The 14,779-nt window shown below is 36.4% G+C and overlaps 1 protein-coding gene across 2 annotated transcripts; it reads left to right on the top strand.

The window, feature by feature from the left end:
* Nucleotides 1-2,180: 2,180 nt before the first annotated feature.
* mob3a (MOB kinase activator 3A) lies at nucleotides 2,181-9,792 on the top strand. Of its 2 annotated transcripts, none has more exons than XM_037770181.1 (4): nucleotides 2,181-2,423; nucleotides 5,605-6,179; nucleotides 7,577-7,779; nucleotides 9,354-9,792. In XM_037770181.1, exons 2-4 carry the CDS (start codon nucleotides 5,762-5,764, stop codon nucleotides 9,381-9,383), a joined length of 651 nt encoding a protein of 216 aa, XP_037626109.1. In that variant the 5' UTR covers nucleotides 2,181-2,423; nucleotides 5,605-5,761; the 3' UTR covers nucleotides 9,384-9,792. The 2 variants fall into 2 exon arrangements, with proteins under 2 accessions (XP_037626109.1, XP_037626110.1); XM_037770182.1 differs by having other exon boundaries at nucleotides 2,181-2,520.
* Nucleotides 9,793-14,779: the final 4,987 nt, after the last annotated feature.

Genomic DNA, 14,779 nt, shown 5'->3' with positions numbered 1-14,779 from the left:
AAAATGTCAAAAGTTTTTGATACCGAATCACAGCATGGCTTTTTCTATGATGTTCCTCGCGGTCTTGATGTCTTAATGTGGTATTTTCGAGGGATTATTGATCTCTTTTTTTTTAGCAATTCTTGAGTGGTAAAAAAAATTGTTAAATTTAGCACCAAATCTGTGTAACAAATGGTATCAACCCAAAAATTGCTGCAACAACTTATGAGACATAAGAGAGCATAGACCATATACTTATATCGTCAAGTTCTATGCTCTTATACACATTCACAATTCATTTTAATTATTATTATTTTTTTATTTATGATTCATGACTAGAACAACTTGATACATGATGCTAAGCTGCATTTCAAATTAATCTTCATGTTCCCAGCTTTCAGATGATGTACACCACTTCTATGTGACATCTACTGTTGACCTACTATCCTGCATTCAGTCACAGACTGTATCAAGGAAGTCCTCCTGAGCTGCCAGGCAACACCTGAAGGGCACATGACACCGGAAGTGGATGGATTCGCCAAAATAAAGGCGTAAAGGCCCCATGTTGCATGTTAGATTCAAGTGCAGTGGTGGAATCTCAAATCCATTGATTAGTAGAATTATAAATACCAGCTACAATTGAAAAATACTCCAGTATAAATTAAATTCATTCAATATTTTTTACAGGTAAGTAAGCAAATTAACAGTAAAATGTACTCAAGTAATGAAAAATAGATGCAGTTAGAGTTAAATCATAATGAGATTCCCAACATTTGCTAATAAAGTAATTAAAAAAATATTTTTTAAATAAAAGCTTTATTGCCAATTTCACTTATATTGCACCTCTACATTAGGAGGGAATTCTGTAAACCTCTTCAAATATCCAAAATCCTTGTGTCATCAAAAACTTGACATTTAGATATTTCCTTTTCATTTCATTTTATGAGCTTTCAGGCTGTGTGAAATCTTGATGTTTCATTATGGAGGACCACATGAGTCACGTAAATAATAATAAAGCATTTAATTGATTAGTAACTAATTGTACAATAAAAATAGCCATTAATACATTTGTTTACAAATTGATTTAATCAATGAATAAACTGACTAAATTACAAAGTAATTCATTACTTGACATTTTAATGGGCAATAAAAAAGAAGAATCATAAAAATAATTTACAAATTAAATATGAATCCATCAATAATAGAAAATTAAAAAGGGATTTACAAAAACACCATCAATAATACATAATTTAAAAAAATACAAAATGCAGTTTGAAAAGAGAAATAGATAATTGGATTCACAAATTTAGTCAAGTCAAGCCAAGTCAAATTTATTTCTATAGCACATTTAAAACAACTTGAGCTGACCAAAGTGCTTTACAGACATAGGCAGAATAAAAACAGGTCAACAGAGCAGACAACAAAATCACACACATCCACAGACAGACCAAGATAAAATCCATGAGTAAAACACTGTTATAATGAGCATTATAAAAGGCCAATTAGTAATCACAATTCAAGCTTTGAAAGACTCCGTAGAGGGAGCAGATCTGATGTGGAGAGGTAGTTTGTTCCACAGACTAGGGCCCGCAACTGAGAATTTATTAATGGCTATTCTTAAAAAAGTCTCCTAAAATGGAATTACAAATGATAAGTACCAGTAGCTAACTCAAAGCTGAACTTTTAACTACATCTCATTTAATAGGTAGGTTATAAATTAAATAATTTTGGGTAAATAATAGCAGTAAAGTATTATATATATATATATATATATATATATATATATCAGAATCAGAATCAGAGATCAGAATCGTATTTATTGCCAGGTGTAAGAGGTATACACTAGGAATTTGCTTTGGTTATGTTGGTGCAAGTCAAACAGTATAATAACAGAAGAATATATAAACGCTAGAATAAAATAAGAATAAAAAATTGAAATTCTACTAATATACAATATACAAAATAAGTTATAAACAAAAATAAACAGGATAAAAACAGATAGTGCAAATATTCCAGGAGTGCAAACAATCTCTCTCTCTCTATATATATATATATATATATATAGTATTATACATATTTCTGTTTGATCATGCTTATTTTCTTGTTTGGTGCTTACAAATAATAACTGTATGAATGTACCATTACATTACATTGGTCAAAGGGGGTACATTATTTTGAAGGGTCAGACCGGAAGTGGCCAGTAGCGCCTCAACGCTCTCTAGCTGGACGCGGGTGTACTTTTCGTTTCGTAGGGAGGAGTCAGACGGTAGTTTCTTTATTAAAGTGACATATTTATTGAATTAACAGTAATTATACAATCATGTATCGCACCGTGTATCCATAATGTAGCCGTGGCATGTTGTTAATGTCAGGATATTGATCGGTAATCAGGTAATTGTCGATAAAAAAAGGAGGAAAGTGACGGAAACAGGAAGGCGGAACAAGTAAGTTCGTGAAAGTCTCTCAACTGTTTCAACCATTTCATCCCCTTTTCTCCGTCCGTCTGAGACAATGAGCGTGTTTACACGGTTTATATTCAAGGTGTGATGTGATTTAAGTGTTAATAACGTGGGGTTAACGCTGTCTTCTGTGTTTTTATCTGTTTTTAGGAAGCAACAAGTCCGACCGCGGTAGCTAGGTGGGTCGCGTCACAGATAAACTTCAGTCGTCATGTGCTCTGCTCTCTAATCTCTCTGCTTTTATCCCTTAATGTGCGCGAAAAAACACACAAAGTCCGCTGTATTATCAAGATAACGGCGCCGATAGTTAGACAGAGGTATACATAAACCTAGTTATGTGTTAGTGACAGACGACTTGACTTGGTTTTATTGTCATTCTTGTTTTTAAGGCGGAATTAGTGGCTGAAAAAGGAAATGAGTCACTTTGAGGAGGATGTTTCATCTGTAATGTGCAACCTGATGTTTCATCTGCAATGCAACCTGCTGTCACTGTTCAGACTTGTCCTTTACCTGGGATAGTTGAGGCAAAATGTGAATTCAGGTTGCCATTCAAGGAATTTGGCCTCCTCACTTTTCATTATAGTGGTACATGAAATAATAATAAAGTAAAATGTCCTGCATTTAGTTATAATCAGGGAATGAAATTAGCACCTGTCACCTGCCAAATAACATCCCTTATATTAACAAATATTATTTTTAAAAAGCAATTCTAAAGCCTAAATTAAATATTGGGTAAAACTTAATTTTACAGGTCCACACATTTCATGTTAATTAGGTGATAATTAGCAAGTAACCTCTTTGGAATTACTGTCAAATTACCCCAATATTTACCTCAAAATGTATCGAAAATTACTTTATTATAAACATTATTTAATAATTATATTCTGCTATTTCTTAATAACTGGAAATTAATTTAATACATTTCCAGGAAAAAGAATACAAAGTTAATTGAAATGCTTTATTTCCATGTCTGCTGATAAATAGATAATAATTCGCAAATAACTTGTTTGAAATTTCTTAATGTTTTTCTTATTAGACAATAAGTCACACAATGGGGAGATTTGTTTCTGATCAGAAGTGTCTTCTATAATGTTCAGTTACCTGCTCAGTGGCAGGTGAGGAAAAAGGTTAATTTCAGACCCTGGTTATAATCATTAGCTCTCACGTTAAATTTATGTTCTTGTACCATGAATGTATGGCCTCATCTTGACATGACTTCCATGTTTTATGCCGCCTCTCAAGATTATTAAGATGTATATATTCCTAAACTGGTGGGTGAGAAGATTCATACTTCTCTACAAGCAACTTCAGGCCCCTGACAATGCAGAAAACTGGGACACAGATGCTATTGTTGTGTAATGTCCCAGCCAGCTCTGATGTAATACATGTTTAATAAACGTGAGACGTTGTAATAGAGCTGAACACATGACTTGATTAATTAATAGTAGATCAAGTGAACTATTTTTTTAAAAATCTTTTTTTAAGTCATTTTTAAAGCTTAAATGCCAAATATTACTATATATATATATATATATATATATATATATTACTAGGTATAAATAAACCTACGACTTGACTTGGTTTTATTGTCATTCCACAGATTCTTGGGTTTTACGGAGGAATTAGTGGCTGAAATAGGAAGTGACTCATGTTGACTTTGAGGAGGATGTTTCATCTGTAATGCAACCTGCTGTCACTGTTCAGACTTGTCCTTTACCTGGGATAGTTGAGGCAAAATGTGAATTCAGGTCTCCATTTAAGGAATTTGGCCTCCTCACTTTTCATTATAGTGGTACATGAAATAATAATTATAAAGTAAAATGTCCTGCATTTAGTCATTTTGTTTATTTGTTTATTTGTTTTGTACAATTTAAGACTATACATCATAAAAACAGAATAAAAAAAATGAATAATATACAGTGCAGGAAGAGGCAAAAAAAACCACTGGGCTTATCTGAAGCCTCCACCTAGAGACAAGATTAATATAAAGAAATAATATGACTACATAATGGTGATAACAAACAATTAGGACAAGATAGATATATATATATATATATATATATATATATATATATATATATATATATATATATATATATATATATATATATATATATATATATATATAAAATAACAACAATAACAATACAGTAAATATATAAAAAAAGACAAGTGTTTGTGTGTTGCGTGGGAGTGTATGGTTAGTGTTTGTGAGGAGGATATTGATTTAAATAACTATAAAGACTTCTGGGCAATCGTAACCAAACAACATTGTGAGTGGGTAAAAAATAAAAAACATAAAAACAGATACATTGACAACATGGGGAAAAGCAATTAAATGACCCTTTTAAGCGACTTTTGAAACATTTGACAGATGAACAGTTTTTTGATAGATGTGAAAAGCTACTCCATAATTTGGTTCCCCTAATCTTATCAAAAGCTGACCTCTACTAGTGAGGAATTTAGGAGGATGAAGATCTAGAGATTGACGGGTTGAGTAAGAATGGACCTGAGAATTTTATAATCATTAGCTCTCACGTTAAATTTATGTTCTTGTACCATAAATGTATGGCCTCATCTTGACATGACTTCCATGTTTTATGCCGCCTCTCAAGATTATTAAGATGTATATATTCCTAAACTGGTGGGTGAGAGGATTCATACTTCTCTACAAGCAACTTCAGGCCCCTGACAATGCAGAAAACTGGGACACAGATGCTATTGTTGTGTAATATCCCAGCCAGCTCTGATGTATTACATGTTTAATAAGCGTGAGACGTTGTAATAGAGCTGAACACATGACTTGATTAATTAATAGTAGATCAAGTGAACTATTTTTTTTAAATCTATTAATCATTTAAGTCATTTTTAAAGCTTAAATGCCAAATATTACCTAGTCAGGCGTTTTAATTGTGAGGATTTGCAGCTTTTGTTTGAGTTTTTGACTATGGGGAACTGTGATGGACAGTTGTTCCTATTTTCTGACATCTGATAGAGCAAATGATTATTCGATAAAATAATCAGATAATAAAGTAGTTGTTAGTTGCAGCCATAGATTGTAATATTTTAAAAGATACAAGGAATAAAAGTATGCACTTCAGTGAAAATCTATTAATCAAACTCTGTCTCTTTCTTTCTCTCTCTCCCCTCCTTTAATCCTACGCAGGATCATCACAGACTGAGTCGAAACAAATACCAAAAGACAGCCCATAACAAAAACTCTGCACTGGTTGTTTACACAACCTTTTGACTGCTTCCATTTCAACAGTAAATAATTCACCAGAAGCATTCAAACAAATCGGCCGGCGCCAGCACATCAAAACATGTCCATGGCGCTGAAACAAGTCTTCAACAAAGACAGGACATTTCGGCCCAAGCGCAAGTTTGAGCCCGGGACGCAGCGCTTCGACCTGCACAAGAAGGCACAGGCGTCTCTGAACGCGGGGCTGGACCTGAAGCAGGCCGTGCAGCTGCCCCACGGCGAGGACCTCAACGACTGGGTGGCCGTCCACGTGGTCGACTTCTTCAACCGCATCAACCTCATCTACGGCACCATCAGCGACTCCTGCACCGACCAAACCTGCCCCGTCATGTCCGGTGGGCCCAAGTACGAATACCGCTGGCAAGACGAGCGCAATTACAAGAGGCCGACGGCGCTGCCGGCCCCCAAATACATGAGCCTGCTCATGGATTGGATTGAGGTACAAATCAACAATGAGAACATCTTCCCCACCAACGTTGGTAAGTGTTGAGCTACAGATGGTGTGTTAAGACTTTGGTTCCAACCACCCACCCATTCATAGACAATGTCCACAGACTCCTAACGTCACCAGTAGGGCACTGACCAGCCATTACTTTCATTGTCAATTAAGAGATTTCAGTTCATTATCTGTTCCATCTTAAATCACAAAACCTCAAAGTCAAGTCAACTTTATTTATATAGCACATTTACATACATAATAACATGCAACACAATGTTGCTGATTAACAACAGTCAAACCCCCAGTGGTGTTCAATTAATAATGATTCAGATTGTCACAGTTGAGATGTTGTAACCCAGCGGTGGTTCCCAACCTGGGCTCGCTAGATGATTAACAAAAGAGGAAAGCAGAAAATAACATATTTATGCTACACAAAGTTATGTTTATTTTTTAGATTTCCCTCTAATGTTTGCTTTTTGTCTTGTAAAATACTGAATTAATTAGATTTTGGGGGACTGAAAAAAATTATTCCAATAGCACACAAGGGAAAACATCTGTCTGGTTGAATAGGTCACAACTGGTACACATATACAACAGAGAGTTTTAAGGGGTCACAAGCAAATAAGGTTGGGAACCACTGGGGCAAATATTTTTGCTTATTAAATTACTTAAATGATTAATCTTTCTTTCAATCATGTCAGTCGCACGAAAGACCAAAAACAAAAGCCACTTAAATGATTAACATATAATGAATACAGAGGAAAATTAAAATGAGGTACTGATAAAATTCTGCAGAGCGAAGGCATTTAAAATCTGAAGCCTGTGTTTTTCAATAACCAAAAGATTAAATCTGCGAGGCTACATTTATTAGATTACCTACAGTGTTGCACATTGCAAACACTACCAGTTAATCTTCTGCTGCTGTGGCATTCTTGGTTTCTTATTATCTCAGTCTGTATCTCTGCGTATGTGTGCATGCCGTGCGCTGTGGCTCGGCATCTGACTCATTACAGAAACATCCAAGCAATGGATTTAAAAATGGGTCACACAATGTACAGGGGGCTATGAATAGAAACGACCTCTGACGCTCGTGTCCTCTGGAACAGATTCCTGAAATGTTATTGAATTAGTCAAAGCAAAAACGACATACTAAATTAATCACTTGGTGAGCACAAAGGCTTATCTCCCAGACCAAATCAAGTTGGTTTTCCATTCACGTATGAAAGTGATGCTAGCTGCGTCCTTTAGCATGCTGGTATCCAACCTGATGCACTCCAGAGTACAAAGAAACACAATGAAAAGTTCATCTCAGTTAATATTTCTGTAACTATTAAATACATCAGTATTTCAAATGTGTTCCTTTCTGTGAAGCAAATAGCAAAAGGTTATCCTGGATTGACCACGGCGTTCTCCCGCCTCTATCTGTTTGACCTGCAGGTACTCCCTTCCCTAAGACCTTCATGCAGGTGGCTAAGAAGATTTTGTCCCGTCTGTTCCGGGTGTTTGTCCACGTCTACATCCACCACTTTGACCGCGTGAGCCAGATGGGGGCTGAGGCTCACGTCAATACCTGCTACAAGCATTTCTATTACTTCGTCGTCGAGTTCAACCTCACGGACCACAAAGAGCTGGAACCTCTGGTGAGTCAAGGAAGGGAAGGGAAGGGATAGGATCTAACATGGAGCTGAATACAAAAATAAAAAGGAATTATGTTTTATAAAGCTTTGATATGTTTTTAAACAATGGTATTTCAAACACTCAAACATTAACTAGTTAAAGCAGTGTTGTCAGACACAGACAAATACGATAAGCATAAATCTGTACAACACCTATCAGTATATGTAAAGTCACATGAAATAACCAAACTGAGGTACTGCATTAAAGTGCATAATAACATAACATAAAAGAAAATAGAGCCTGGCGGATACTCGATTTTTAAGGCCAATATTGATATTTGAGTGTTTAAAAATCCAATATCGCTTTTTTTATTTTCTTAAAGAGACACATAACATAAAACCTTTTGATAAGTACTTAGCTGTGCATTGAACAGTTGATAAATAAACTTGTTAGCACCCCCTGGTGGACAAACTATGTAATTGAGACTCAGAATTTCAAAATGACCTAAAACATATCGGCCGACATGTATGCCAATACTGATGGTAAACTGTGTCCTGTATTTAATGATTGTTAAGGTTGCTCTATACGATATTAAGAGCATTAATATAACAGTAATGTCTACCTGAGCAGAAAATGAAGTCGCTCTCCCTCTGTGTGTGTTGTAATTGGAGCTTCTCCTCGCTTTGTTGACATCGCCAGGCCGACCACGTGCTCTGTCAGCAGTGTTGCCGTTATTTTCACTGTTAGCACCATTAGCTGCAAGCCGCTGGCTCAGCCGTCGCCATGTTGAGAGCCGTGCGGAGGCAATAGTAATGCTCCCAATCTCGCATTTAGCACCTTTAATAAAAAAAAAAAAGTATAGTCCTGGGGATTTACAACATTAGATAATTTCCTCTCATGATAATTTTGACTTTTAACTAATCAAAACAAACACTGTGACCCATGCAAGAGCTCTGTAGGACTCAAATTTATCAGCATATTGCGAGTGACAATCATTCGTGAAACATGTCACACCAGGATAATAATTTTTCACTTTGCTAATGTATATAGTGGGTTATTCTATGTTCATATTTTAGATTTTTTTTGTGCTAATTGTAATAGTCAGGTATATTTATAGTGTATTCCAATATTCTTTATATTGTGTATTCTATAGATATATTTCTTTAGTGCACATTTTATTTACTGTTCTGGTGTATTGCCTGGTTAACCTGCTGCTGTAACACAATAATGTCCCATTTTGGGATCAATAAAGTACATCTATCTATCTATCTATCTATCTATCTATCTATCTATCTACAAAGATACGTTACGAACATTGGTTTGTTTCCCAAATTTTGCCAATTTAAACAACACAATTGTTTTTAGGACCCCTTGAAATCATTATTTTACAATAAGCATTACATGAGCTTACAAATATATTTGATATATTTGCATATATATATATATATATTTGATATATTTGCATATATATATATATATATATATATATTTGCATCCTATATATTTGCATATATATATGCATCCTGAAGTGTGTCAACATTTTGAGGAGTATTTCCTTCGCTGCTCTAACTCCGTGTTGTGTGCGTTGTGTCTGCAGAAAGAGATGACCTCTCGGATGTGTCACTGAGGGAGCACACCTGGCCGGTTGACACACGCCGGACAAACACACCCGTCCATCTAGAAGACTGCAGAACTAAAAGAACAAGCAAATTCAAAAAAGAGTCTATTTTTATATTTAAGTACTGTAATCTATTTTAGCCACATACTGTAGGTTTCAGCCTTATCAGGTGAGGCGTTCTGTTACTTTTAAAAAAAAGTTTTCAAACATTTTATCAGAGCACAGTATTAAGAGGTGTATGTTTTGTTTTGATGTTTTTCTATTTTATTTGAATCTCAATCATTCCAGGATGCTTTTGTCTTTCTGTCTGTCTAAAATGATCTTAAATTAGTACGATTTCTTACTGTCTATCTATAAAATCACTATGTTGTTACATTAAAAATGATTCTGTTATAAATTGAATTTGTTAATCAGTATTTAAAACAACACTGAATGGTTTTCCTTTCTAAATTTAACCTGATCTATTGCTTTTTTTTTTTTTTTTTTTCTGACAACAGTTTATTCTGTTTAACTGACACACATCTGAACAATCAATGCAGTAATTTAGTATTTTTTTCCAGGCAGAGAAAGTATTATGTACAAATGTTACAGTGAGGAAAAAGACACTTTTTCTGTTTCTGAGAGTATGTTTTATATTTAGAAGACCTTTCCAGAAATTTAAATAAATTTGATTCATGGTACTATTTATATAAAAGTTATACACACATTTAGAAATGACCTAATAATACTGATAATGTCCTGCTGGTGACTCAGACATTATCAAGTCTGTGTCATTGCACACTTTGGGCCGCCGGCCACCAGGCAGGTTCTCAGATGTCAAACCTGCAGGTGTTTGTTGCAGATACTCTTGGCAGCTGAAGGTCACACGAGACTCGAACCTCACATGCCAAATCTCTGACGGCTGCACATGTTTAAAAGACTAGATGTAAAACTGACCACTGGGTGGCATCAGACACCAAAACCCGTCTGTGGTGAGGAAATAGCTGTAATCCTACAGTTTAATGTTGTAGGCTTTATGCAATCTGTCCAATGTCCCAGTTATTGTCATGAAGAGAGGAAGTGGGGCCTTTCTAGACCTGATTCGGGTTAATGATTCAATTTAAGCTGGTTATGCAAGAAACAGGCCAGACTGTACTGTGATGAATACACAGAGAGTTTTTGTTTTGAATGAGCCCGGCTCTGCATGATCGGGTCAACAACAGTCATGAATAGGCTTGAGAACAACATTGTTGGTTCGGTTTAGAAGCAGTTATCAGTCCTAATGGTTTGGATTATGTAAGTAATGAGCAGCACTTTTGCACACAAGAAACACCCATATGTGTAAAGAGTATTCTCATCTGAATAATAATAATAATAATAGTTCATTACAAGTAAAATCCCTGCATTCAAAATGTTACTTAAGTAAAAGTACAGAAGTATTATCAGCACAGTTACTTGAAGTATTAAAAGTATTATTATGCAGAATGGCCTCTTTCAGAATGTTTTTTACCAACAACTTTCAGTGAGTATACATATTTTATTTTCAGAGTTGACTTAAAGTGGCAGTAGGCAGTATATTTTTGGCATCATTGGGCAAAAAATCCATAATAACCTTTCAGCATATTGTAATTCAAGTGTTCTGAGAGATAACTAGACTTCTGCACCTCATCATGGCTCTGTTTTCAGGCTTTAGAAAATCTAACCCATGACGGGAGACTTTGACCAATCACAGGTCATTTCAGAGAGCGTTCCTAGTGTCATTATTGGAAAGACTCCTCAATATAATACTGATTTCTAGTATGACCCAGCCTGACTGACTCATTACCAATGGTGGAAGAAGTACTCAGCTATTTTACTTCAGTTAAAGTACCAATACAACACTGTAGAAATACTCTGTTACAAGTAAAATCTTGCATTCAATTTTTTTACTTGAGTAGATGCACAAAAGTATTAGCAGCAAAATGTACTTGAAGTACCAAAAGTAAAAGTACTCATGTTGCAGAATGGCACATTTCAGAATAATATATATCGTATTATTAGATTATAATTATTGATGCTTTAATGTGCACACCACTTTAATATGGCAGCTGGTAGTTTATGATGTATGACAATTTATTGATAATATTTAATGTTTATAATCTGAATCGGCAAAGTAAATAAATGTAGTGGAGTAAAAAGTACAATCTTCCCTCTGAAATGTAGTGGGGTAGAAGTATAAAGTTGTATAAAATGGAAGTAAAGTACAAGAAGAACCTCAAAATTGTAAATGTACTTAGTTACATTCCATCACTGTCAGTATATTCACAGCTAATATATATTATTTCCACTTTCCGTCCTTCGTTCAAGGTTTAAAAACATAATACTTGACATGTTAACATATAAATCTTAATAAACCTACATGATGTAACTGCCTGCCACAATAACATCAACCAGTGAAATGACCTCATTCCTTGGCCGCTGAAACCTGATCCTCTTACAGGACTGTCCCTCCTCCCAGAGGAGTCACTTCCTCCTCAACTCTCCACTGTACTCAGCAGCACGTGTTGTGGTCTGTACCCGCCTTTTGCTCTTCGCTCCCTCTGGTGTGTTTTTCTCTTCTGGAATGTACCAGACCGCCTCTGAAAGGATTGCAAGACATGAAAGAAAGTACTGGAGAGAGGCCATGGAACAAAAGGGGAAGGATTTCAGGCTGTAACCAATCAGACTGGAGCTCATCCAACTCTGTCAGAGTTTACACAGCAATGTCTGCCTGTTGTTTTGATGGTGCAGTGTGATTATTTTGTAGAGAAAAGGCTTTGGGAGATAATGTGACTCAGCAAATGTTGGAACTGGCACACGCCCTTGACGGTTTTTGTGGCTTGTGAGTCAGTCGCCTCGGGCAGAGCTGTAGCTAGTAAAAGGGATGAAGAGTGGTCATGATTTTAAGGGCCCACGGCTGAAGAGGACCAGAGGAAAGTTAAAGGAACAGTGTGTAGCATTTCTATCAGCAGAAATGAAATATAATATTCATTACAATGTTTTCATCAGTGTATAATCACCTGAAATTAAGAATCATTGTGTTTTCGTTCGCTTAGAATGAGCTCTTCATATCTAGATAGGGAGCGGGTCCCATGCCTCCAGAAAGCGCGCCGGGGTGTAAAGCTAATTTTCGTAGTGGCCAAACGGTGGTACTACAACTTCTGTGTTCGTCATGTGATGCCATTGGGCCCAAAACGACTTTTCCCCATAGACTTAGATTGGGAAAGAGATGTCTGTAACTCAGCGCTAATTCTTTTTTGAGGTAAATCAACTTCCCAGTACGAACACTCTAATAGCCCTTATTTAAATCATTAGGTCCTTAAAGTTGTAAAATGCACTAATAGATGAATCCAGAGTTATTTTCCTTCCTCTGTTCATGTGAATGAGACCCAGACCGAGGTTGGAGCGAGGGCTGGGAGGCTGAGTTAAAGGAAACACTACTGCGCCAGCTCTATGGGCCCACTGGATGCGGAAGATCGCCGGATGATCTAGGTACTTTAGCACTTGGCAGTCGAACCATTTGGCTTCATGCGCCACTGAGCAACTCTCAAAGTAATGAACGGGAGCCTGCCTCCAATTCTGTATCCACTTCTCTTTATACATCAATGGCGAGTCCTCTTCACGAAGTCTAAAACTGTGGTATTGCCAGTCGCCGTCTGACTTCCATTGCTCCTAAAGTATGGTAAGGATGGCCTCTGAGCGAGGCGAATGGCGTTACCACGGTTTTGCACTCAGCGGCTCACCTTACCGCAGTCTTGGAAAGGGAGGAGTGAGCGGAGGGGTACTCAGTTGGTTGCAATCTGCAACCACACTACTAGATGCTGCCAAATCCCACGTACTGTACCTTTAACTCATGGTCCAAACTAAGCCCATGCTCTCTTTTGACTGTTAATCATTAAAACATTTCATGGGGCGCCGCTATAGCTCACCTGGTAGAGCAGGTGCCCCATGTACCAAGGCTCAGTCCTTACCGCAGCGGCCAGGAGTTCGTATCTAACCTGTGGCCCTTTGCTGCATGTCATACCCTCTCTCTCTCCCTTTCAGTACTATCTCTGTCACTTTCAATGAAAAGGCATAAAAGTAAAAAAAAAAAAAAAGAAATCTTAAAAATATATATATATTTTTTCATGCAAAACACCAAACATTTGCTTGTGCCAGCACTCCATGAATTTGCTGCTTTTCATTGTCTTACATGGTGCTAGATTGAAAATGTGTCATGGACAAAACAAGCTATTTGAAGGCGTCACCTATTGTCTGAGGTTTAACAGGCCAATCAGTCATATTAAGATAATAATCAGCAGATTAATAAACACTGAAAAGAATTGTTAACTGCATCCCTAATTGTCACAATGCTCTTCTATAAGAGAATCAAATCAAAGTGTAACATAATGTAGGCGAACTCACTCTTTATTTAAAGATCATTTTACATAATCACATTTCCATCACTAGTGTGTAACTTTAGTTTCAAAAAAGGAGTACACCGATGATGATGTATTACATGCACACACTAAAAGTTTGTGTTCAGAAATGAAATAGTGATATAAACAATATACAGCCCAGCCTGAAAAGTCCATAGAAATGATTAAACATATCAGCTGTCTGCCCAATCTGAAAGGAGATTCTAGGAATTTAAAACATGATTAACCTCAATGCTGTTATGTTTGGTTATGTAACAAGAGCATCACGCAAAGAAAAGAAAACAAAGGGTTTTCGAGAGTACAACTGGAACAAAAACAAAGACTGTTGCAAAATCCTTGGTAACTCTTTCTGTGTTAGAGAGGAGTTTTGCTGAATATTGGATTAATATCAGTGCTGTAGTATGTTGTCTTTCTACTGTAATACTTAAAGCATTCACGTTTTTACTAGAGGTTATGTTTGAGTGTTTTCCAAACCGGAGGCTACTTGCTTCTCGGAAGTTTGCTCTGGGAAATTTTCTTAGAAAGGGTAGGATCAGCACTCTGGGGCACCGCAACCTCCCTACTGGAGGAAAGTGTGCAACTTATTGTAACCGTGTAAGACGGCTGGCTGCTTTTACCACATATCTTATCCTCTTGGCCTCTGACAGTTTTAGTTGGACGTGCCAGACATGTGTGCATTTCATGAATACATTCGCAGTTAAGACAACATACTTCTTCACATGCACAGATATATGTAGCATGCAGTACTATACTGTTTACAACAGATATACAGGAATGTTTTTACCCAAATCCCATTGGTTCAGACTGAAGTTCAGTGCAACACATCAATCAAAATGACTTCTAGCCATTAACAAAGCATTTTAGTGTAGCTTTTTATTATGACACAGTCAAATAGCTGTAAGCTTTGACTATTTAGGATAGCAGCATTTAGGGGTTATTACAACACCTTAAACATAAAGTTGTATACTTACTGAGTAGCCTCAAGGTTCC

Source organism: Sebastes umbrosus, chromosome 5, assembly GCF_015220745.1.
Source record: "Sebastes umbrosus isolate fSebUmb1 chromosome 5, fSebUmb1.pri, whole genome shotgun sequence".
In the NCBI taxonomy this organism is placed as follows: Eukaryota; Metazoa; Chordata; class Actinopteri; order Perciformes; family Sebastidae; genus Sebastes; species Sebastes umbrosus.
This window is presented reverse-complemented; position numbering and strand designations above follow the sequence as displayed.

What these genes read in the sequence shown, in the direction of transcription:
- mob3a (XM_037770181.1), top strand. Translation starts at nt 5,762, where the DNA reads ATGTCCATGGCGCTGAAACAAGTCTTCAACAAAGACAGGACATTTCGG. An exon ending in CATCTTCCCCACCAACGTTG is followed by an intron (nt 6,180 to 7,576) that starts GTAAGTGTTGAG and finishes TTTGACCTGCAG; the next exon opens with GTACTCCCTTCCCTAAGACC. An exon ending in ACAAAGAGCTGGAACCTCTG is followed by an intron (nt 7,780 to 9,353) that starts GTGAGTCAAGGA and finishes TTGTGTCTGCAG; the next exon opens with AAAGAGATGACCTCTCGGAT.